Source organism: Acanthochromis polyacanthus, chromosome 8 (genome assembly GCF_021347895.1).
Source record: "Acanthochromis polyacanthus isolate Apoly-LR-REF ecotype Palm Island chromosome 8, KAUST_Apoly_ChrSc, whole genome shotgun sequence".
NCBI lineage: Eukaryota > Metazoa > Chordata > Actinopteri > Pomacentridae > Acanthochromis > Acanthochromis polyacanthus.
This window is the reverse complement of record NC_067120.1, coordinates 6,774,081-6,800,778: the sequence shown is the minus strand read 5'-3', so window position 1 is coordinate 6,800,778 and position 26,698 is coordinate 6,774,081. Positions and strand designations below refer to the sequence as shown.

Genomic DNA, 26,698 nt, shown 5'->3' with positions numbered 1-26,698 from the left:
CTTTTGATGCTACACGCTTCAGAACACTTCACAACTAAGGAAACAGAAGAATCCACAACTTTACACGTTTACAACTAACATAAGACTGACGCAAGACCTATTTTTTCTTTCCTGTTTCTGTATTTGGACTACTTCACATGGGACTGTAGCTCACTCTGTGATTCACTATTGCAATGCACAGCAACACCACTGATAAAAATCTTTGTGGAGAGACAAATTTCAGTAGCTACAGATCTGCAATGAAGGTTAAGGTGGATTACTGAGCAAGTCTGCCCGGTCAAAGTAAAATCGCGGGACTTTTTGTGACATAGTTGACATTTTTGACAGTAGTAAACCTGTTGACATGCGATAAATCCACACTTGACTCACACACTACTTTATATTAAATAACTCAGAAAGCCTTGGAGTCTTGCCGGTCTTTTCTTCAGAAGGAAATGACATCATGTGGAGCAGCTCATGTGATTTGGAATCAACACACTTTCTTAAGAGGTCTTTTTGTAATGGGGAACTTAGTGGAAAGTGATTTCTCAGACACAGACACAATTTGTTATTTCCATCTAAAGTTTGATATGTTGCCAAAAAAGAACTATCTGTCATGATTATCTCAACTTAATAAAAGAAGACAGTCAAAACAATTTTTGAAAAAGCTCGTTTTAGTATTGTTTTGCTAATTAAAAGGTGATGGTTATTTAGTTGACATTTTAGTGATATCAAGTACATTTTTTTATTAATAAGTGATTGTTTCCATAATAAATAATTATGGAAATTTTAAAGACATGTACAGACTGGCGACCTGTCCAGGGTGTCCCCTGCCTTCGCCCGAGTCAGCTGGGATAGGCTCTAGCACCCCCTGTGACCCTAGTGAGGATAAAGCGGTGTATAGAGGATGGATGGATGGATAAAGACATGATCATAATGAACATAAAAACCTTTTTCTTTTTTTACTTTTAATAAAAATGTATGCAGGATATATCCCATGGACTTCAAAAGTCCCTTAATTATATATTTGACTCTGGTGCCGTTACTGTTGCAAATGCAATCAGAGAAAACAGTGCAGTTGCTGTTTAATAGCAGCTGTCTGATGGTAAACTGCTCCTTCTGAACTGCGCATCTCTGGAGACGTCTTATTTTCAGATCTAACTGTATCTGAAGGAGACAGCTGCAGATGAGAGCATGTGTCCGTCTTTGGTGCACATGTGTGGGATGTTGGACATGTTCTAAATGTAGAAAACGTCTCAAACTTTAGAAACTTCTTAAACATCCTTCCACTGTGACTGCCTGTTTTTGCACATATGGTTGACTGTACCAAACAAATCTGCACATTTCTTTTTTTACTTTATCACACCCTCTTGTCTTTTCTCCTCATTCCATCATTTGACTTGTCCTCATCCTCCTGCTTTACCCTTACTCATCTGTAAACATGAAAGAATGTTATTTCCTCAGAACTAAAACTCAATAAGACACAGTGGAGCAGAAAAGAAATGCCACTCTGCACCTGTGTTGGGCAGGAAGCAGCTCAGGCACAGAGGGCAGCCAGAACTGATCCGGGGGGGATGCAGGAGGCAAAACCTCTTAATCCCTGTGACATTTTAGCTCAGACCTCTCATCAAAGCCTGCGAGCTGCTGTGCTGCTCAGGAGAAAGGGAAGGTTGGAGGAGGGGGTGTTTGTGGAGGGACTGAAGGAGATGAAGGCTAAAGGACGGACATACAAGCAGATGAATGAGTAGGAGGAGAGAAATTTTGCTAGGCCAGTTTCTCTCTTCTCTTGTTCTTCTGCCTCTCAATTTCTCTGCTCAAAATGCAAACATCATCACACCGGGAAATGGTGCTCCCTGCATACTGAGTCTCTGGTGGGTTGCCTTTCCCTTTGGCTGTGCTCAGCGGTATCATAACTTCGGCGCCACTCGTTGACACCTGTCACAGCCAACTGGGCGCTCGCTCCTCCCCGTGGGCACCGTCTCTGTAATACCTCACAAAAACAGCAGCTCGTCTACCTCTATCAGTCCCCACCTCCAACACGCTGTCTGTCCATATCATCCCGCTGCACATCGCCTCCTCCTGGACTCATCCAAGCATGGAGATCCCCGGAGGGTGGGAACGAGGTGCCAAGTGTTTCTGTAGGATAGAAAGAGTGGGAGAGGATGCAGAGAGTGAAAACAGCATGATTTCAAACTGAAAAAAAACCCAAACCCCATCCATATGCACCTTCGTGAGAGACTGTTAATGTAATATTTGTCTCTTTGCCAGTTCACACCTTCTCCTATGTTCCCTTCACACCACGGAATGGAGCTGTATGTTGTGTGTCCACCTTTAATGTGAGTTAAAAGTGTGCAGGTCCCTCACTGTGCATTGGATGCTTGCCTGCCCTTCAATGAAACAGAAATAACAGAAGAACAGACAGACACAATATCAGGTTCATCGACTGCATAGAAAAGAGACTTGTTTCTGCCTCCAGTCTGACAAATACAAGTCAGATGATCAAATGTACAGAGGAACAGAATCAGAAACTCTAAACGCCTGTGATAATGTCCTGCAGCCAATTGAGAGAAGGAAGGGGAGTAAAAAAAACAAAAAAAAAAACAGTACATGAAGCTATTTGATTACAGACTTTGGATGACTTTCAAGCCCAGTGTGTGATGAAATACCTTCAGTTTTTCCTGCAACAGCCCGAGCAAGGTGAATGCTATGAAGTTTTTGTTTCACCGTAAATAATGTCGGCCGAGGTCATCCATTCATTTCAATACGCTGCAGATGAATACCTAAGCATTTCATTTATGCTCAGTGTTTGCTCTGAAGATTACATTATTAATCCACGGAGACAGAGGATTACGGTTTGTGGTCCAACTGATTCAGAAGACACAACTGGAACAAACTAAATTGAGGTCATATTCTTATAGACCGGGTTTTGTGTCCTATTGATGCAATATCCAGATTCATAATGGCATCAGTGGCTTACCATAGCTACAATTGGATGACTGGACATGTATCCAACCAGGGATAAACCACATGTTTGATGCATTTTTTCCCCATTATATTATAAAGCAATACATGTTCTGTAGAGGTTTATATAAAATTCTCCTTTTCACACACTGCTTTCTTTCTCTTTCCTTGCATTCTGAAGCAGACTACACCCAGAGCTCGCCCCCACAGGTATTTAGTCTGCTGATTTGACATCTTCTCCTGGCTGTGTGGGTGTAGTCAGGCTGTGCATGACTGGCATCTCCCTAAATCCTTTTTTTTTAAGACACCTGCCAGAGCAGGATCATTTATACCTTTAATATTCTCTGTGTCCCAGCACTGTACGTTAACTCCATGCAGTATCTACTCCTAATCAGTATAGTGGAGCTTTTTTCTTTTCAGTTAGTCAACATGCTTAACCATTTCACGGTTTGTCTCACTGGATGTGGAGTGCAGGAATAAGCCTGTGTTGGCTTCATATTCCTCATGGGTTCCTCCTACAATTCCTCTGTCTTTATGTAGCCATTTTCAACCTCTCTTTAACTGTGGGAACCAACAACAGCAAACACACCGGGGCCAGCGACCTACCATGCTGAAAATGTAAAGACTTGTTAAGGATCTGGAGTTAGAAGTGAGTCTGCCTTGCCAGATTTTCTTTGGTGAATTAACCTCTCTTTGTGCAAAGGTTAAACCAAAACAATTCCCCAGGCATTATTTTGAGGGGACACCATTGCTGCACCCTGGGATTACCACCATTCAATATAATGACTGATTTAAAGAAACACAAATGAACAGTGTTTTTCCCAAATAGCAGAATGATACTGAGGTGTAGCCAGACTATTCTGTGCAGTAGAATGGTCTGGCTACGCAAGACTAACCATTTAGTGACTGTCATTATCCTGTAGAGGGTCGCAAAGGGCTGGAGTGTATAATATAGATGATTTTGTGCAAGAGACAGGGTATAGCCTAGACAGGTCACCAGGTCATCTCAGGGTTAAAACAAAAAGACAAACATGCACATGTTCAGGTACACTGAACACTCACTCCAGTAGTCAATTTAGAATCATCAATTAACCATGCACGTCTGTATGAATGAAACCAGAGAACCTGGAGAGAACCTGCACATTCAACAATCAAGAATCTTTATTGTCATTTTGTCTCTACTCAGCGAAATTGCGATTGGTGACTCCCAGCCATAGGTAAAAAAGTAAAAAAAAAAAAAAGGCACAGAATATACAAATAAAATTTAAAAAATACTTAAAAGATATAAATATGTAAACAGAGTTAGTGTACATGAGCAGTAGGATGAGTGTAAAGTGCAGTCCAGTGCAAGATTCAGTTCTTTATTGCACATAGTGAGTCTGTTGTGTGTGTAGGAGGGATATGGATATGGACTAGACAGCTCTGGGGTGGAAACTGTTTTTCAGGGTGGTTTTTTTTTTCTGTTTTTCGCAGGGAAAATGTGCAAACTCCACACAGAAAGGTCGAATCCGAGCAACAGGTTTGAATCCAGAGTCTTCTCACTGTGAAGCCACACCGCTTATTTTGTGACTTTAGCATCTTAATTAAACTTATCATAACCTCTGTCCACAAACAGGCCCTATCCAAACCTCAGGCTAACAGCCCAGGATTCTGCTCCAGGTTTGCAGCGACCTCTCCAAGCCTCCTCCTGCTTTCCCTGCCAGCTCCTCTCCAGCCTCCTCTCCATCCCAGTTGACTCCCCAGAACCCTGCCTGTTTCCTAATAAAATGGTCAGTTAACCAGTTGCCCTGCCGCCTGCCTCAGTGTGTACCTCGGATTCACCGGCCCAGCAGTGACAAATAGTTGGTATTTTTTTCCCTCCTGTAAGATCTGTCATCTTTTTTTATCCATTACACTGTAGGCGAATAACATCACCACGCTCAGAGTCAAGGCTGCGTTAGTATGCATATTTCCTGCCTTGAATAGACTTATTTAAAAGATAAAAGTAAATCGTGAGTACATGATATACTCGAAACCTACTTGGATTTACCTTGTATTATTTGTTACACAACTCTTCCTGTGAGTAATATTGGATAACATCCTACTTTAACATGAAGACAGATGAATAAAAACTGTTTGTGTGTTTAAAGCCTATAATAAATCTGGAAATATGGGTATTTTTATAGCAGATACTGGGCCAATGATTGAACAAGTCAAATAATAAATAAATAAAATATAAATGAATGACGACAAATCTGCTCATTCTGGAAATATCTCTAACGTTTGTGGATGGTGAGATGGCACATAACATAAAAACTCATTTTTTTTCCAAGCTCAAGCAATATAGTTAGTAAAGACAATGCTGCCTCGTTTATGGAGAAATTGTGCTGTTATCTTTTAACCAGAAGGCGGCAGTCAAGTGCGTAAAAGTGTCACCACAGTGCAGGGCAGGGCTGCAGTGTCTTCTATCTAGATCATTTCTAATAAAATTCGTGGACAGCTGCAAAGTCAATCCATGATTATTGAAATATTCTCCTGAAATATAACACTTTCCACACTAACTGTTATATCCACTGTCTCACACCAATTAAGTTACTTGAAAAAAAATCAGCATTCTGAATTCCATGTGAATTTGTCAAAACAATAAATGATCAAATAGCGTACAACATGTTTTAATTTCAGAGGAATTACCTCTGAGGAATTTAAATGTTGGATGTTTGGCAATCCTGAGACAAATTAATACTGCAATGTTGAGAAAATAACACTTTCTAGAGACTAAAAATGCACTAAAAGATCATTTCTGTTTCAATTAATCGCCCATAGTCTATTTCAGGGGCTTCATTTCTTTGCGTAATTCCTCCATCACTTGCAAAACGACTAATCATCGTTCATCTAATTGACACCAGCGTGCCTTGAGATTCGAGGTGAAAACGGGAGCCTGGAGTGAGAGAAAGCTGCACAAGTTTGCAGGCTATTGGACGGTGGATCAGACTAGTGGGCTACCAAGCAACGGCGAGGGCAAACGCAGTCCTCCCGCCTCCTGTGACCCCTCTGCGGGGCTGCGATTGGACGCCGGGGCTTGTCACTCCTCCGTGCGCGCAGGTTCGGTTGCTCTGCGCCGTTAAGATGCTCAATTGATGGGCGTACTGAGCTGTGCATTGAAAGGGGAGCTACGCTTACGTGTTTCATTGTAGCAAAAACAAAAATAATATGTTCTCTCCCGGTTATGTCACAGTTTGTTGCCGCTTTCTGCGCGTCACCCCGCCCGGAGCGCGGCTGGTGCTCTTCTCCTCCCTGCGCTCGCTGACTGGGTTTTGACGATGCTATCGCGGCGTTTTAATGGAGAAAGAAAAAAGAGAAGCTCATGACAGAATAACAACACAAGGCTGGCTGCTGGCGACGCGCATCAGTGTTGATTAGTTTGAATCCAGATGAGGGTGTTTTGATTGTGATCTCTCTCTCTCTCGCACGCATGGTGGACGCCTTGGACGGTGCAGCTACTTTAGGAGAATTGGGGTGAAAATGCACCTGCCGTGAACGCGGACGGAGCAGCCGGAGCACATGGGCATCTGTTTTACCCCGTTTTCTCTGGAGCTCGCATCGGACATCTCCCTCGCTACGCCGCCATGGAGCAGTTTTCGATCCACGCCGTTTAATATTTACTCGTCCAAACCCACCCGAGGAGCAGGATGACAGCTGATCGCCCCTCCTCTCCCGGCACTTAAATAAAAACGCGCTCCATCTGAATCCGCTGACCTCGATTGGACGCCGGAGTCTCCGTTTCAGCTGTGCTCAACAATAGATGGAGCGCACAGGGCTGTGACATTTGGCCGATTGCCGCCCTCAGCCCTCCTCTCCTGGTCAGGTTACCAACACAGTCCTGGCACCGGCGGCCCTTTAAATTTCATTTCTGCTCATTTTGGAATCTAAATCATCCATGTGGAGAAGTCCGAGCAGCCTTCTCCGCATGGAAACCACATTCTTCCTCTCACTCGTTTGATGCCTACTTTGCGTAAAACCCCGTGGCTGGGGATGATCCTTGAGTAGCCGATAAAATAATCAGCGTCGCGGTGTCAGCAAGGGTTTGAGCTTCAGGGGATTTGTGTAGATTATCGCCGGACTGCTATTTTGTTCCCTCGGTCACACTCTTAACTGAACTTAGCGGCTTTTGATCTGCAGCCCTTTTCCCTGCTTTCCTCAGCCGCCTCTGCTAAACGGGGGGGGGAAGCCTGTTTACAAGCCTCGCTATTCACGGGGAGAGAGAGGGGTGGGTTGCATTCATAAGCGATGACTGCCACAGAGGTGTTTGGACCCAGATCTGAGGATACGACGAGTCTGGCGCTACTGCTGCTGTCACCCCGTGGATGTAGGGGAACGAGACGCGCTTCGGGGCTGTAGTCAACACTCCCTGTTTACGCACCAAGGCTGCCCGGGATGCCTGTGGCTGTCCGTCAGTAGATCCGCCATAAACGCGACGCAGCAGACCCACATCTCTCTCCGGACTCCGTTTCGACAATCTACCGGGCGGCTACCGGATGATGTTTCAGCAAGGATGCTGCGCTTCCCCGTGAAGAAGATCAGGAAGCAGTTCAAGCTCCTGCTGCTGCTGGTGCTGCTCACCTCCGCAGTGTGGTTCACCTATCTGCACATCAACCAGGGCAAGACCATCAAACTGCACTTCAACTACGGAAAAGGTAGAGGAAGCTTTAAAGTTTGTCTTCTCTTTCACCCTGATGGATCACGTTCCCTTACAGGTCCATTTAAGCGCCTTTTAAATGCCTTTTATGCACACTGTAGCCGCTCCTCTGGAGATTAAACTAAGATAACATTACTTTAAAGCCACAGTGGGGGTGTATTATAGGAATACTGAGATAAAATTACTGCTGCCTTAAAGAATGATGAGCCCACCATAAAGTTGGCACAGTCAGCGTCATAGCAGATACAGGGAACAAAATCAGCTTTAACATTACAGATGCATAAACATTACAGAAACTGCCAGTTGCACAGACCTAAGATAAATGCTGCCCTGCCCTATTGACTTTCACATATTTCCTCTCTTTACTACTGTGATGGATAAGGAGCAGCTACACCACAAGAAGGAGCAACACACAGAACGAGCATGTCTCATAAATTAACTATAGTCTCTTCTTCCAGGCTGAGTAAAGAATGTCTCAGGCCAGTTCGAAAGCCAGGCCGTCGCCTTCAACATTAATAATCAAAGGGCTGCTCATGGAGACAGCTTCAGAGGTCACAGGCGTGACAGTCAGCCTTGGAAAACTATTAATGGGGGGTGGGCAGTGCAGGGGATGAGGCAGATTTCCACCTGCTGCTGTTATGCTCCTTATTACTAAGGCTTGATTGCGTTCCTCCACTGTGCACAGCGGCGGTGGCTGGTTGTTGGATGATGCTGAGCGTAACAGGAGCAGTGGTAGTAAAAAGAAAAACACTGATCCTAAGTGTTGGATGTAATACACCACATGACAGATTTAACACTGGCTGATGGTGTAGCTGCTCCCCCAGCTGTCTGTGTAAGGTGATACCCCGCGATTATGATGTCCTTGAAGAGTGTACACGGCGCCCACACATGCACGCACACAGTTGACGGACACACAGGGATCATTTCTTTGTCTCTGATCTCAGCCGGATTTTTTATTCCCAGCAACAGACTACATATAGTTTTCTGATAATGAGAATCCTGAATCATAAAGATGGGTTTGTTTCATTCAGAACTGCAAATAAGTGAGTTGTGGGGTTTTATCAGTGTGTCTGCTATGAAATCCACATTTCTGAAGCAAATAGGATTCTGATCTGGATGCATGTAGCAGGTGTCTCTTATAGAAAGTGAAAAAAAACAACAAGTATGTACATTTTAGGCCTCAGACTGAGTTCATTGCTGGCTAATGTACTGCATAGTGCACAGGTGCTCTTGATATTGTATCTGCAGCTTGTGCTCACATATACAGGGAGGTCCTCGGTTTACATCGTCCTCAACATACTTCGTTACGTGGGAACTCGTAATGTGGAACTAGCTGGCGACCGCAGCAGATGAATACGTCATTACGCATCATTATAAGACGGTTTTGTTTACATTCACCGGTTGTACGCCACCTTGGATTGTGCTACATTCGCTAACTTATTGCCCTTCATTATGGCTTCCAAGCGGGATTAAGTAGATCAAGTTGTAAGAACAGTGCAACATATTCTGTTTTCAAATTGTAATGTACACTTGTACATGCATGAAAGTCGCTGGTATTCATGACTTTTACGAAGAACTAATCAATTTCGTGAGGCATGTAACGGTTTTGTTGACATTTTTGCCGGAGTTGTGACTTATGTTGGGCCATAGGAACAGAACTCCGACGTAATTTGAGGACCCCCTGTATATTCACAGAAGTTGACTTAATGAATGGTCACTCTCGGTACTCTTCTACTTGCATTGTGCTTTAAAGGGCTGCGCAATATCGGAGGTAAAAAAAGACATTGCGATATTTTATCTGCAGCATTTTCAGCAGTTGACTGATGGCAAAACTCAATTTGTGGTGTTATGTTGACGGTCAAACAAAATTAGTTGTTTTGCCTTGTGTGGGTGCAACAATTACAAGACTCTGCCAACTGTTTCTTTTAATCAGCATCATGCTTTCTGTAGCTGAAATATTTATCTAAAACTGTTTCTGTCTTAAACCAAATCGTCCTTTTTAACATTTAATTTATTTGTGCACGTGTGGAGCCTCCATGTCAACAAATAAAATCTGTGCAGACAAGAACTTTTACATCAAACTTCTCTCATAGATTAGTGTTGGAAGACTTTTTCATTTTATATCAAATAGCCCAAAAAAGTAGCACGACTTGTTTGCCGTCTCTCACATTGCACTTCCTGCCATGTGGCCGTCATACATGTACGCCTTGCGATGTCGATGCGACGCTATAATGAGCGTCTTTGCTACATTCCTTAGCTTTTGTGTTTTTTGCTCTTCCTGTGTTGTCTTTTGCTTGTTTTGTGCTAACTTTCCCAACACCATGACCATCTCTTTTGTCCTCTGAAATCAAACACCCCACTGCATGGTGATGTTTTCCAGTCGTGTTCCTCATTTTTTTAGGATTCCTCTAATAGTCCGCCTTTTGTGACTCGTCTGGTGAGGAAGGAAGCTGTTATGCTGTGCTGTGCCGGTCTGTGTGTCTAATTGACTGTCTTCCATTTAGCAGGCATCTGAGCAGGTCAACTCACTTAACCTCTTATGAATAACATGTCCCTTCTCGCGCTGAAGGTTTCTAAGTAAGATGTAGCCATAACTGGAAATGGGGCTCCATGAAGTGTGTAAATATTCATATCAGGTTGGCAGTTTTTTCTCCCTCTTCATGCAAGAGTCCTCATTGATTCCTAGCACTGAGGTGGGGCAGGTAGAAATAATGTAATTTCATTTTTGGCCTGAGTCCTCCCATGTTTGAATATGAAATGACAATTTGTCAAACTCTACTTGTCTCTATTTTGGAGGAAATGAGTTTCATCGCAGCCAAATCCTCTCCTTGAGTGAGCACACGTATCAGACAGATTGCCGCTAGTTCTTCATCCACCAGATAATGTCTTACTGGCTTATGACCAGTAGACTTATGAGAAATATAAACATTCTGGCATAAAGCGCCCAACTGAGGCTGCGTCTGTCTAATTGTGAATAATGATGGGAGAAGCGTGCATCCTGGTAGAGCCATAGAAAAGACCAAAATGTGAGGATTCAGTCCTGAGATTGCAATGTTAAGTCTGTCTGGTTGTTTGATGAGACTCTGCGTGCAACATTTAAAGGAAAGCAGGTGATGATGGCCTTGATCGAGCTTCAAATAGAAATGCGTCGGGTTTTGCCTTGCTAGTAAAAATTTGGCTGTAAATGAGTCGAGATGCTGAAAACCCGGACTATGTTTTTCGGAGTAATTGTACTGGAACCTGTGTGATTAAGATCAGTGTACACACTTTGCTGAATACGCTGCTGGACACATCATTACTCAGAAGTCATATGTGGTCATTATTCACACTGCGGTTGGTCGGCAGAGAAATCAATCACGCGGGAGTGTCATCAGACCATTCTGGCTCTGAATTGTCATCATTCAGAGCACTAAGCCAGCCACAGCCGTGTTGAAATGGACCATCATTTTCTGCCACTAAATTATTCAGTACAAGATGGAAGTGTGTGATAGACTGATGATCGAATGGTGATGGGCAGTCCACTCACCTTTTTATGATTTTATAGCGAGTGGAATGGGAGCTGGGAGAGAATGCTCCAATTTTCAAACTGATGGCATATATGAAGAGTACCTTGTGAAGTGTGGAATCTAAAACTTTTACTATTTGGGTGCAGAGAGCAGATATTTGCACAAGTGTAGTAGCTGAAGTTATTTCCCACCTAGTGAAGAAAAAACTTTATGCCAGTAGGCTTTTCCCCACACAAACCAATGTTTATTTGCTTTGTGCATGAAGGTCTGTATCATTGACACATCCGTCAGTGCTCTCTTGTTTATAAGTAGATCCATCAGAGAAATATAATTACAGGAGAATGAGCAGCACCAACGAAACTTTTGTCAGTCTGTCACTTTCATTCAGGCCATTTATTTATGTTTTCTTTAAAAGCACAAAGTAGCTGTTGCACCTATGATGATGGGAAAAGCCAAAAAGGTGTAATTAAATAGTTTTCCAATTGCGCGCCGGCCAGACTGGTCTTATTTAATCAGAATTTCAATGAGGAAGTGTGTTGGCAGGGAGCGCCGCGGTGCATATTAGATGAGTAGCACATTTATGTGACCACCCAGTTGTACAGCAGCGCTCCTGTTTTCCAGCATCAACAGGTCCACTGAGGAGGCTGGCTGTTGCATACAGGCCTCTATTGATTAGCTATGATTACACAAGTGAAAGCGCACACATGCGCATATACTCAACCACCCCTACGCATAAATACACAAATGCCTATATTGGTAAAATAGCGCATAGTACACTCATGCCGTTCCTTTCATCACCGCTCCGAAGGGATAAGGAGGAAGTCGGAGAGGGGAAGTCTCAGGGGCCTCGACAGATTGGTTGCTTGGTTGCCCATGGAGACGACATATGGGAGAGAAACGTGTTGTGTTTGGAGCTTGTTTTATCAAGACCAGTGCATTCATTGTTTTTTTTTGAAGAAGCATCCAATATCCACCGAGAATCTAAAAATAAAACGGACAGAACTTGAGGATGCAGGGTCACTGCGTTGTATTAATATCCCTGGAGAGAAAGGTACAATGAGTCACACACTTTCACATTCAAACACTTGGATATATAGTTTCAGTTTGGTATAAAGTTGGATTTGGCTTGTTGTTGTGTCTCGACTGCGACATCCTCAAGGCTGGCTTGCTGTCATGGTAACCATGCCCTCAGATGTCACTTTCCCTAATTTTAGCTCTTGTGGTTCTCACGGTTGGTCAGCCTTACCCCGGCCAGAACCACTCTTCCGGCAAAACGGTAACAGACACCACGTCGGTGTGTGTAAGTGTTTAAACCCTTCACAGAACCTTTTCATGTCATCATTTATTCATGTGACGGTGAATATCGTCAATTACCTTCTCAGATTTGTGAATAATGCAGCTGCCTGTTGTCCCACGTGCACTTTTGATACTAGTTAATGGGGGGAAAAAATAAAGCGCCAAAGATGCAGATATAAACACCCTGCCTGCTTGGTTAAAAAAACATTTGCAGAGGCAGTCGTGTGTTATATCTTAGGTGTGTTCCTGACAGAGTTAAATTTAGCAGAGTCCACTGAGGGAGCAGTCTGCATCGACGGAGTGGTTTGGGCATGTTCACGTGTGCACCCAGGTGGGCGGTGTAGCTTTTAACAATCGTTTCCACTTAGGAATTCTGAGTCTGTGGGAGAACTCTGTTAATCAGAAGAAAACTGTTGAGGAATAAAAAAGCACCTTTCATCATGAGAAATTGTAAAATTTTTAGCTGCACTAATGTGATTCATATTCTTTAGAGCCAATAATGTTTGACTGGCTTAAGAGAAATATTCCTGCACATATTTCCAGATGGAAGTTATTGCTGCGGAGACCTGGATGCTATAAAGAATATAAACTTAAAATTGAAAACTGAATCTTAAAATCTGAGCACCTGTCTTCGCTATCTCTGAAAAATAATTGTATATAAAATTTAGTGTATTATAGCCGTAGCGACTGGATGTTTGACATCATAAACACATGTGGCAGTCGGTTTATTGTTAGCTTGTGTCTTGGGAGCTGGGGTGGGGACTGTCACCGACTCAACCATGAATCTGCCCCACAGCTTATCTGACCAACTCAGTAAATCTCTCTCTCTGGGTAATTCCATAGCAAGGATGAAGGATGTCCCCGTAACAACTCACACTGCAGCCCTGATGTGCTTAGGATGCTGCAGGAGCTGCCTTCTAGAGGTGGAGACCACAGAGGGATTAACAGAGAGGGGGGGGGATAAAACCGCTTCTTATGTATATATCCATACATACATTTGCCTTGATTTCATTATGCAGGTTGTCGAGTGCAAACTCTGGCTCTCATTTGGCAAATTTAGCATTTTGTCTGCTCCTGGACAGATTTAAAAATATTTCACACTTTGCATGTGTTACATTCACATACCCACAGCGCATCTCATGTCTCTCGAAGCGTTTCATGTAAGATTAACGGACATAGACACAGGATTGAGAAACAAACAGAGCTTTAGGTTTGAGAGGTCAGTAAAAGTCTGGGGGAAAAAAATCATCAAAAAAACTAAGTCCGGAGTGTGTTAACCTCGGGGTTAATGAAATTTGTGTTGGCCTGCCTAACGAGCCACCATCAAGGTACCAGCTCTGCCCCATGCAAATGAGAGCTCTGGCCCAGTGCCACAGCTTTTGCCGCAGGAGGTTTTTGTCGGTGCGTGTGCGAGAGAGTAAGCCAACGCGACTCACAGAGAGAGATTTTGTGCAAAACGGGTGAGGAAATGTGTATGTGTGATGTAGTTTGTTTGTGTTATTGCATGTGTCTGTGAGCGCACACCTCCCCGCTCTCGCTGCCGTCTGCACTTTAGGCCCAGTGTTTAGCCGAGCAGAAGAGGAAGCAGCTGAATGATGGCACTGTCTGCCCGCTGGCACGCTTGCTGTGAATGGAGGTGGGGGTGGGAGGCAGACATTTGGGGAGGAGCGACGGGGGGGGGCAGAAGAAGGACACCCTTCTCACGCAACAGGTGGGATATGCAGCAGGATGCATCGGGGGAAGGATGTGGCTGTGACTCGTGGTAACCCCAACCCCTTAAAACAGGCTCAGTCAGTGTAATCTGTTTGTACAGTACCTGGAAATGTGTACACATCGGATGGAGTTAATTGAGGGAAGCCGTTCAGGTGTAGCCAGCTTATACAGCAGGGGTGTCGAATAATGCGGCAATCATATTGTTAAACAATGCCATTAAGATTTAATTAAGAGCAATTTCCTCAGTAGAGACTCATAAAAACCCACACAGTTTGGACAATTTAGTAGGACACTGCTGGGAGAGGAAAGGAGTGTGAATCAGAAAAAAGTGAGTCGGTGGCTTTAAGAAGTGGAAAACCGAGAAAAGAGTGCGAGCCAGAGAGACAGATGTCAGGTGGGAGTATCGACTGTAGACGATCGTGATCCCTACCATGATGGGATTTGTCAGTTCCCCCCGTGCTTGGGCTTGGTTCCGCTCTTTACTCCCCACCTCTGCAGAGGGGATTTTCTTTCATAGGGTTTCTATGCAGTGTTGGGCTGTATCAGCTCTGGTGTTGCCTTACTGTAAGTGATCCAGACCTTGCAGGATTTCAATCAATCATCAAAGAGTGTGTGTCTGCGCGCTCCCTGCTGCTCAGAATGAGCTTTCTGTAGTGGTGGTTAATGGAAAAGGTCACCTCTCCCCGAGGCTGTGCTGGCTCGCAACAAAGACGGACAAAGAATCAGAAGGAGAGGGACAGATAAGCCTCCGAGATGCAAGAATCTGACTTTTTTTTTTTTTTTTGGAAGCGGAGGTGTTGGTTGCATCGTAATCAGCTTTGTGGAAAATTTTATTTTTACAGCTCTACTGAAAAGCCATGAAAATGGAAACACTCGATTGAAGAGAGTAAATTGACTGAGGCTTGCCTGTCCCTGTGTGTGTCGCTCTCTGTAGCTTTCACTCATATTCACTTTCACCCTGATTTCCTTTTGAAATCACTGTCATGCACATTGTCACCATTCAGCGTACACTTATGAATATTTACACTGTTGTGGAACCAGATCAGGAGGTGGGATAGGAATTCGTCTCATTTATGGAAGCTTTGCTGGGGAAAAAGTGAGGGGGAGAGTTTGAGGTTTTCTTCACTTTGACATTTCAGGGCTTTTACCAACATGTCTGGCTGCCATTTAGATGAAACCAAATCCTGCGCTTTATATCTGCTTTTATATCTAAAAGGATAAAAACACCAAGAATGTGATGCTAAGGTTCCCCACTGCTCCACAGTTGGTCTCATGGCGCTCCCCTGCTGACAGCATCCAAATGTGAGGCTCTTGTAGCATTTTTGCATTTTGCTTAGTTGAGCTGAACGGTATGTATGTATGCATATATATATATATATATATATACCCTCCTTGACTTCTTTTTATCTGGCAGCATTTTTATCCTGTCTTGCATTCCATCGAGTCTCTTTCCATCTCACCTATCATCCAAGTTGTCTCTTCCATCTGACGATATCCATATTTATCTGTCTTTTTTTTTTTTTTCTGTGCGAAGCGTAGGAGTGTCGGAGGAGGCAGCAGAGAGGACAAGGGCTGCACTTTGTCATTCTTTTGTTTTGTGTCTCAAAGGCCTGCTCGGCAGCTTGATTACCGTGTGAGCTGCTTTGTGAAGGAGCGCGGCATCTCTCTCTGAGGGCTGTCAAACACTGTTCCCTTTTTTTCCCCATTGTAGCCAGTCATGAGGAAAGGTATTCAAGAGAAAAGGGAAAGTTTTCCAGTTTGCTCTGGTGCTCTGTTTGTGTTTGTATAACTGTGCGTGTTTGCTCTGAGTGGACTCCCAGCAGTGTGCGCTGAATTTTAACATCTGCTCGCTAATTTAACTCTAAAGCCTGTTTTTTTTTCTTCTCCCCTTTCCCTCTTGTGTAAGCTGTGAAACAAATTGCTTCAGCTGATTCAGTCAGTATCGCCTAATAAAGCGGAAAATCGTGGTTAGTGATGTTTTGATCAGTCAAAGTGGTTGCTGACTTTTACATAGTAAGTTCACTTTCAGAGCTTTTTCTGGCCTCGGTTTATTTTTAAGAGTTTTACTTTCATCTGGGGAATATTTGCAGGCAGAAAGAAGGTTATAAAGCAAGCTGCTGCGCATCAAGTTCAGCAAATAGCAAGTAAACAAAATGAGCAACTGATGGTTAAAGGATTGGAGCTTTTTTCATCTCATTTTATTTAGCATGCCATTTTAAAAACTTCAGTATTTTTAAAGTCATTCCTGTTATTTTTATTTCTGTATGATACTAAAATTAATAAGCAGATTAGTAATTTGTTTAAAGTGGGAGCCTTTCACAGTAACCATCATATCTTTTTTAAAATTTTTTTTAGTGAAGGTTGCATTATATTTGTGTAGTGGTTCGGTGTGCTATGTATAGCTGCATTACCATTGCAACCGTGTTTAGCATGTGTTTGCATGTGTTTGCATGTTAAGTAATTTACTGTAACAGATCATGTGTCCTTGCAGCCCCTTTTTTAATTCAGTGAACACATTTAACCCTTTGAATCTGAAGCAATTTCTGGACAATTTTTTCTTGTCACATTTGTACTCACCGCAATATAAAGTCTGGCATCTCTGTGGAAACAGCACAACCATAAGATGAAGTAGAGAGAACTTCAAAACTTCAAAAATTTTTGCAGTTGAATCATTTAATGACTTAAGTTTGTTTTGCTTTTCACTCAACCTGGTGAGAGCATTTGAAACGCATAGAATAAAGTGACTTGGTAGAAATAATATGATTTTTAAAGCTTAGATTTGTTGAGTTTTACAAGGGAACGGCACTGCACTGACGTTTACTTTAAAGAGCATTCCAAAGTTGAAAATCCAGTGATTCTTTCTGTTTTTACAGTTTCTAGCTCTGATAAATAGCATTTTTAAAAAGATAACATACCTTTCAAACCCAAAGTTTGGGGGTTCAAATGATTACATCATTACATCAAACTTTAACCAAGATAAAATCTTTTTGAATGCTAGGATGAGAGAAACGTTTCATTCAAGTTATGCTCTCTAAACATTTTTTAGTGCCTCCCAAACTTATACTTCACCGCACATCACTGTTGCTGATAAAACTTTGTGCGGCTACAATGAAAACAAATCTGACATTTAGCTACACTTCTGGCCACTACAATAAAATCGGAGAGTAAATATTTAACAGCCCCAGCTGGATTCCCTCCACCTTGGCAGGATGTCCTGGAAAGGCCACTTCTCTAATCTACAGGTTCGACCTCTGCGCATTACCTAGGATGGATTGGAGCCAATTGGTATCTTTTCCATCGGACCCCCAATGAGAAAATCACTTATCACTCTTAAATCTCAGCACTCCACCTCTTAGCCTCCTTTGGCTTTGTCTCACGTCCAGTATATCAGGCAGGTTTTCCAATCTAGCATGATGATGGCTGCTGCCAAGGGCACCGCTATAAATTCCTTCCTCCTGGACAAAAAGTCCCACTGAGACCTGAAAGTCTAATTCGGTGGATTATCAATGCTGAAAGCCCGAGTCGAGTTCATGGTTTTTCCCTCTGCTAGCTCCTCTATCAACATTGTGCCAGACCCTGCAAAAAGAAGTGGGGAAAAATACAAGCTTAAATGACATATCGGCAATAAGAAAGCTGCAGTACCCTAAAGCTAATTACCTGGAGATGACTTTTATCAAAGGACAGCAGGTTAAGAAAACACGTGAAGCATCAGTGAGCTTTCTGTTGCCTTGACTTTTGCTCAGCATTGCATATTTACATCTCTGTCTAATGGCTTCGTTTACATGATGGCACACAGAGGACATTCTTAAAAGCTGGTCTGACAGAGAGAGCATTGTACATCTAACGTCACCGTACTCCTTTCACATCCTCCTCCACGTTCTTATCTTCCATTTCCCTCCTGCACTCTCTCTTTATTTCCTCCTTTTTTTTTCTCGGGCCCTTCTTCCCTCTGTAAAATGCCACATCTATCCTCTCTCTCTGTTTTTACATCCATTTTTACATCTACAAATGAGATGTGGGACAAATGCTAGCTTTTTCATCTGGCTGCATTTGACACAGAGATTCACCTTCCTCAGCAGAGCCGCGATTCAACTCTATTATCTCTCCGTCAAATGTGCCGCCGCTACCTGCCCTGCTGGTGGAAATAAGGTGTTTCTTTTTTCTTCCTTTTTTTATGTTGCCAGAGAGGAGAGGAGGATTTGGAATGAGCCGATGGGTATAATGCATCGGTCTAGCACTTTTTCTGACCATGTGATCGTGTTCCAGAGAACAGAGAAAAAACAGCCAAGGCCTTGTGTATATTGAGTGCTGGAGGATAGAACAGGATTTCTAATGTGCTGCATTTAAAGTGGATTTGGCAAGTGAATAGATAAATCTGTTTCTTCACATTTCTACCTTCACGTGTATATCCCCACCGTCAACATCCTTACCCCAGCTGTTTGTGGCAGACGGCCACCCTTCGTCTTTTTTTTGTCCTTTCCAGCAAAATAGAAGTTTTTTTCCTTCCACTGTTGTGCTTGCTTATTCAGAAACTTTGGATTTGTTGGGTTCATCTGTTTAAAATTCATCTTCAGACGTGAAGTGCTATGAGATGACAGTGCTGCGAATTGGCAATATATAATATACATAAATTGACTACACAGACCTGTGACAAATTAAAGGAAAAACCAACATAAAGTGTACTAGTAAGGTGTTGGGCCACCACCTTGACACTGGCTCTCCAAGTCTGTAGAACTCTACTAGAGAGATGGAAAACTATTCTTCCAAGAGATAATCCCACAATTTAATGTTTTGATGATGGTTTTGGAGAGCAGTATGCAACATGTAGATCCAAGGTCTCCCATAGGCGTCCACTGACGAGATCTGATGACTGCACCGACAATAGCATAGGATTTCCATCATTTTCTGGGCCAGTCGGTGTCTCTTTGTGCCCTATTGGATGGGGGCATTGTCATCCTGGAGAAGAACACTCCCATCAGGATTATTATGTTTCATAATAGCATAACAGAGCCACCAGATCTCCTCACGGTTGGGTCAAGCATTAGCATTCTGTTGTTGTATATCCACTTGTTAAGAATATGGAGAAAGACTTGAACTTTCCAGTAAACTTTCTTTGAAATGAGGTTTTTCCCTGCTGTAAACCTATTAAAATATTCTTCTTTATGTCACAGATGTTCACAGATTTTTGCTGACACAGTCTGATCACATCCTGCATTGACCCTCTAAGCCCATTTCCTTACATGTCTAGCTATATATACATGTTTGCTTATCTGTATTTCCTTAGATTTAAATGCAGACGTCGTTTAAGTCACCGTTTCTATTGACAACTTGTTGAGGACTCTTCGTGCCCAAAGCTCCTGCCATCTGTGCCCCAACAATAACCCTTCTGTCGAAGTGACATCACTTAGACCTTCTCTTCTTGCCATCTGATAGAGAATTGGAATAAGCTAGGCCTACTCATCATTTTATGTGTCTCACAGAGCATCATCGGATGTGATCTGTGTGATTTCACTACATCGATGCATCTCAATTCTTTGCATTTCTTCAATCATTTCTTCAGGTTTTTCCTTTGATTTGTCACACACCTATCAAGTTGAGGGAGAACAAGATGGATGCTTTCCTAATTTATTCCATGTTGCATGTGGTTTTGTTTGTGGGATGAGTTGGCACGCTGCTCGTACTGACCCGAAGTTCAAGTTTTATTGTGGTGTGCATGAAAAATTATGCAGTGGGCTCTGTACAACAGCAGGCTTAATCTCTGGCTCATTTCTATTCAAAACAAACAAACAAAAATGCTACATGTACATGAAAAGAATAGTAAAGTCAGCATAATAAGAGCTGCTTCATAGAACACATTAAATGCACAATAAAATGAAAAAGCATGCAGACATTAATATACTGACATTGCAAAGGTTACGATAGATGACACTTTTTTGTATCAAGTAGCACCTATACATTATTAAAGTTTAATAGAAAACATGTTATGCTTTTGTTACATGCATAAATAGAAAGTTAACAAATGTATTTACATGCATTTAAACAGAGACCGCTCTGGATGCAAAAGGTTTCAGTTTTAATCTTCACACTAACAATCATGTCCTGTTGAAGAAGTCGCCAAATGTGAACAGTGAAGAAAAGGATATTTCCATAAACCAGCACACTGTCTTAATGATATTCTTGTCTTCGTATTCATGGGTTTTCCCTGTTGTTATAATGTCTTTGTGCTCTTGGCAGCAAAGCCTGACTAACTGCTTTTGTGTCCCTCCGACCACACTGTGGACTGCAGCATTCCACATTAACTGCTGTTCCTCTTTTGAAATAAACCGCTTTGTAGCTACATTTTCTGTAACAGGTTTCCGCCTCTGCTGCTGCTGCTGCTGCTGCTGCTGCTATCTCCAAAATATCTCCATTGTTTTCAGCCAGAACAGTAGTTCAGATAGAATCAAGGCTAATTGTGGAGACGACATCCATGCAACTTGCTTAATTTTCACGTTTTAAAGAGCCAAATGAATTAACCATTACATCAGCTGTTAACTCTGCCTGGCGAGGGAATGTTCAAAGTTGTAGCAGCTTGTCACAAATGCACAAAAGCCTAGATTTTTATTTATTTATTTGCAAAAACAACAATGCTGCGGGTACAAACAGCGTCAACACCTCTCATACAGTCAGATTCCTCGGCAGCTGCAGTGAAGGCGTCTCTTTAGAAACTGATTTCCCAGCAAAGGGCGGTGATTCTTCTCACAATTTTGCAGTTTTGCAGCTCCACGGACCTTTTATAAGTTTTCTGTATGTGCCTGAGGGTAAACAAAGAAGAAGAAAAAAAAACACATAGCTTTTTGTTTCCAGCAGTTTTTCCTACCTGTCCATTTGAAAAGCTCGTGTTAGTGATGGAGAAAGTGATATTGTGGTTGTGGCCTCTCTGCGTAGAACAGAGCTGACCTCTCCTTTCTATCCATTCTGTTTCTCTTCGGAATTGAAGGATTCTATTGCTTTATCATACTAATCTGCTTTAGGCTGATATATACTCTCACATATACTGTACCTATAGAATGTGGATGCACTGAAGTGTAATTTTATTTTTCTTTGGATGCACTCGCTGGTACTTTGAATAAAATATGATCCAATCAACAACGTGTCCTTGCTGTTAAGCCTGACTTTTGCACGTACAAATGGAGTCGTTACGGGCTGAAGTGGATTCTGCTTATTACCCTGATGAGATTGAGGCATGCTTATTCAGTGTGCAGGTGAAGGCTGGGATGTTAATGGAAGTAGTTTTTTGTGTTTACCCGGGAAAATGGATCAGCATGGGCCGTCATTTCCTTTCAGTGTCTTTGCTCTTTTGCCTGGATGGACTCCTGCAGGGTTCCTGCTGCATTTTAGCTGGTCGCTTTGTATTACATGCAATTTACTGCACTTATGTGAGAAAGAAATGTAAGGAAAGTAACATTACATGACAGGTACATAACCTGGCGTGTTGAAGGAGTTTACTGGATTATGAGTGCAGTGATCAGAAGATAAAAGGATCAGAAGTCAAAGCTTTTATCTTTTTGCCTCCTGTACCATTCTGTGCCAGTTTTGGACTGCATTGTGTGAATTAAAGGCAAAATTAGCAGTTAAAAGCAGTCCAAGGGTTCTGATATCTCATTACAAAATAAAAAAACTAAATGGATAGAAAAAGAAAACATGCATATATATTTTAAATTCCAGCAGCTGCAGCAACAATTTAAACCCTTTAAGATAAGAAAAAAATACCCATTTAATAAAAAACACTGTAATTCTCCATAAATACAATATTTTTTTCACGATTTAATCTATATTGTAGGATATTTGCATGTGTAAAAACAATTAAATGACCTGTACCATGTAATGATAATAATGTATTAGATGAATAGGTCACTAAATATTTTGATAAATGATAGATATATTGAAAAATAATATTTATTTTGGCAGATTACCAGTTCTTATAGACATTGTACATTGATTAAAATGCATTCATTCAGCATTTTTGTTTAGAAAACATATATCTGTGATAACTCTCATCATGCAAAATTACAGAATCAATCCTTCTTTTTCTGCTTTTCTGAATGAATCTAATATTAAACTTGAATTTTACACTTTCATCTATTAAGTAAGAAATAAATATATATGAAATTCCGATAAGTTCGTATCTTTATATGTTACATTTAAAAAAAAAAAATCCTTTAAAAAAACTGAAATTTTATGTTTTTTCACAGTTATAATGTCATTTAGCATTGGACTTGTAAACTTGCAGTTTACGTTTGTATTTTTGTAGATATCTAATTTAATTTACTGTGTTAAAGTTCACTGACCTTCAACTACATCTGCAGACTCCATGTCACATAAATTTGGAGTCAATTAATGGGGAATTCTGTCCATCTCTTTCCGTTTACCACAGTGCTTGTTTTTCACTCTGCTGTACAGAGTCGGGTGGTGGTTTGGTCTTTCTGCAGGTGGTGTCTTTCCATCATTTCAATGTGATGAGACAGGCAGCTCTCACCTCCTCACCTCCTCACCCCCTCACCCTTCACCCTTCACCTCTCACTGCCTCTGCTGGCGTGACAGAATGCTGCGATGTTTTCCTCCAGAATGTAGCACCTGTGTTGTGCTGCAGCCTGCTGTCCCCCTCTAAGGTTGGATATTATCCTTTCTGAGGCACACACACGTCCTTTTGCTCCATCCAGCGCTCTCTTTCAAGCGTTCTCCGCTCATTCATATGCTACAAGGGATTCCTGTTTTGCTGCCTTCATTCTATTCCTTCCGGGGTTGTGGGAGTCCGCACCTGTGGCGGCACTGCACACACACACACACACACACACACACACATTTGTGAGCCCTGAATTTACTTGCATGCCTCCTATTTAAGCTGTGGGGAACCTGACTCTGGATGCGTCCACATTTGCCCTCTCAGTTCCAGCTGCGAGGAAAATAGGTGCAGGAACCGTGGAAGCGACATGACAAATAGAGGGAAGAGAACATTATCTGACTCCAGTTGCCAAGAGAGATTCAATTTAGAAGCTGCTTAATGCGGACTGTGCATATTTTTAAAAAGCTACGGACCTGTTAAGCTACACCGCGCTGAGGCTTTATTGTGTTGCAAAGAGAAATGCGATTGTCCCTCTGCCATAAAGCGGTGTTTTGTGTGCTTTCTACCGGTAATGTTGTGAGACACAGGCAGTGGGAGCTGTGAATGTCAGCGCAGAGAGCCGTAAAGCTGCTGAACACGCAGGAAAAGAGTGTGCAGAAATTATATGTCGCAGTGCCATATAGATGACATTTGTGTAGTGATTGTGCAGGTGTTTCTGTGTGCTCCGACCATTATATAAATGCCGATGAAACCTATATCAGCTTTTCGCCGCTTCATTTCCCTGTCAGCAGGTTGACTCACACAGCTACATGTGAGTCAGCTGAGTTTGACACCTCATCCCAATGGACAGAGACACACACAAAATACTGTACTTGCACCCACACACAGCAGCAGCAGCGGCGGCCCAACCAGCGTTAGAAGATGAATGAAGTGGACATTAGTTTAAAAGTCAAGCTAAAAATGGCCATCATCACTCCGCTACCCGTCCACCATCCCACAAACAGTGTGCGGTTTGTTTGTACTTGACTGAGCATCTCCGGGAGTCTGCCCTCACAAACTCATCTTTAGTTAGTTCACACGAACTCGCTGCCATAAGCAACTTCAGCACTTTATTCAGGTCAGAGCAGAACACAACCTCTCCCCACTGAGATTTAAATATCCCACTTGTAATCCAAAATGTTAAACAAGGGGTGGCTCCGTCGCTTAAATAAATCACATAAATCTCCCCAAAGGAATCCCTCTTGATGGGAAATAGTTTTTTTTTTTTTTTTTTTTTTGGCGATGCTGGGGTTCAACAAAGGACCATAAAACTGTAAATAAAGCCCAGGCACTTCTGAAATCACACCGTAAATCATTCTGACCACGCATTTAAATAGCTAGCTTTGTAAATACATAATATAGGGCAGGAGTGTCAAACTCATTTTCGTTCAGGGGCCGGACCAGTAAAATCACAGCACAGTAATCTATAAATAACCACAACTCCAAGTTTTTCTTTTGTTTTACTGCAAAAAAGTACATTCTAAAAATAGTCGCATTTTAGGAATGATCTTTTTGCAAAACAACATGAACAACCTGCAATTTGCCTCATTTACATATTACAACTTGCACAGTATGTCTACAAAGGAACAAAACGTTTAGTCATAGGTATCTGGAACTGAATGATGTAGTGTTTTACTTGGGGGAAAAAAGACAAAAAACAACAAAAGCAAGACAAAATATTACAAAAATGAGACACAAAATGACAAAAGCAAGGAACAAAATCACAAAAAATTAGAGAAAGGACATGAAGCAAAACAAAAAGAGACAAAAAATTTGAGCAGAAAGTTAGAAAGCGACAAAAAAATAAAAAATAAAAAATGGAGAAACTGCACAAATGAGACAAAAAGTGACAAAAGTGTGAAACAAATCCACAAATACAATACACAAAACAATGAATAAAGCAAAACACAAAATGACAAAAATACAAAGGAGACAAAAAGGAAAAGCAAAACGACAAAAATGACAATGAAAACAACAAAACGTGAGACAAACTGCAAAAACAAGACAAAATCTTACAAAAAGACAAAATAACAATGAGCAATCTAGTATTTTACTTGACGATCAAAACAACTTGTCATAGTCTAGGAATTATTTGACATTTATAGTTTTACAAATTTCAGTTAATGCCTTCTCTGTAATTTTTACACTTTACAAAGTCGTCCCTATGTTTGACACCTCTGATATAGAGGTTTACGGAGTTACGTCTCTAAACAGAAAGCCAGCAGACCTATATTTTTTTTATCAGCTCAGGTGCTGGGGAACAAAAAAGAAGGCAGATACCCCCTGCTGCTGTCTGTTTGAGGAAATCTGTCTTGCAGCCCAGGAGCTGCATGGCCAAACAAGAATACAGAGCAGGGAGTCAATCACGAGGGCGAAACTTTCATTTAGTCCAACCCGTAAGCCTGTGAACTCCACTCGTTAAAGGAAACATGTGGGTCTGTGATAGCCATGGCACTCCGGGAGTCATGTGGAGTTCCTGCACCCTGGCTCACACTCAGGTAGTCATCGCCTTCATTTCTCCAAATTACTTTCAGCAACACCAGAGGAGGAGGTGTTCTGTTCTGTTCTGTGGAGCAATTGTGTGGTGGATTATTTCAGACAATGGCACAGTAGAGCTTCTGAGTAGAAGTCTCTCCTCCACTCAGAGTGTTTACAGCTATTTAAGACATGGACTTGGACCTGCCTGTGACCGATTAATAGTCAGAGTCAGAGCCTATTTAACTTGCCATTCTCGCTGAATCCCAAACAGCTCCGGAGAAGTCGGAGTCTCCGACTGTTACTTCTCAGCTGACAGCAAAGTCTGTGGAGTGAAGGCTCTGTATGCACCTCTACAGAATCTGAAGCAATAATCTGGATCTAATGCGTACTCTGGATGAACTGCATTTTTCTTCCCAAAGAAGCTCTTCTAAATCCTTTAATATGTTGGCAAAACCAACCACAGTAGTATGTGATTCTGGCTTCCCAGCTGAAAATGGCAGCAGACAGAGAAGTAGAAGCTTCTGGTCACATTGCATTATGGATGATGACACTGCTGACATCTTGTCCTCCTCCATGATGAGTTCCTTCCTGTGTGATTTTTGTTGTCACGCTGTACAGTTTGACCACTTGTTTGTGAGAAGGAAAAGTGAAGTACAAACAACAAAGTAGCTCCACAAGTGCGAGTTATCTGACATTCTGACGAAATTTGAAATCAGAAAAATTGAATAGGCGAATTTACGTTAAGAAGATGCATTAACCTGAATTAATGTAATGGTAAAGGTAAAAATGTGACGTGCAGTGTGTTGGTCAAACTAACCTGTGTCCAAAAAATTTACATTCCTACACAAATAAACTGCTTTAATTTACCTTTACAAAGAAATAAAGTGAGTGAGATTGTAGTTCAGTGTAGACAGGCCTGTGGTCAATACATACAAGGTCTTAAACTGCTAACACTTATCATGAGCTGCTCCCTCCTCCCTCGTTCTCCCTCTGGCTCTGTCCTTTTAAAACTCCTCTCCTCTGCCATTTCATGTCTCCCAGCATTCCCTGCAGTGTTTTCTCTTTAAATGTCTCTGATTTGCTAATTTCTCTTTAGGCTGATTGGGGTGTCAGAGGGCTTCGGGGCCAAACAGACACATGTCGCCCACAGTGCTGTGCAGATGCAGCGTCGGATGCACACGTGCAATCATGCGCTAACTCGCATTTCTCTTGTCGCCATCTTGGAGTTAAGACATCAGGACGTGTTTGCAGCCCACTCCAGAAATCACATAATTAGGCCGCTGTGTCTGACTATGTTGTTTCTGGGGTTAAATAAAGTGTTTTTTAATGAGTGTAATTTTTTGTGCGTGGCTGTCTACGCACTTGCTTTGTCTGGTTATTTGGGTACACATCAAAGGCACAAACAAGATCACTGATGACAACAATGCAATGTTCTCTTACTGCTTT

The 26,698-nt window shown here is 42.1% G+C and overlaps 1 protein-coding gene across 1 annotated transcript in view; it reads left to right on the top strand.

The window, feature by feature from the left end:
- The first annotated feature begins 6,033 nt into the window (after positions 1–6,033).
- b4galnt4a (beta-1,4-N-acetyl-galactosaminyl transferase 4a) overlaps positions 6,034–26,698 on the top strand; it is a 154,532-nt gene continuing 133,867 nt past the window's right edge. Inside the window, 1 exon segment of the mRNA XM_051951651.1 lies at positions 6,034–7,613. Coding sequence (XP_051807611.1) covers positions 7,472–7,613 — 142 coding nt within the window. The 5' untranslated portion in view covers positions 6,034–7,471.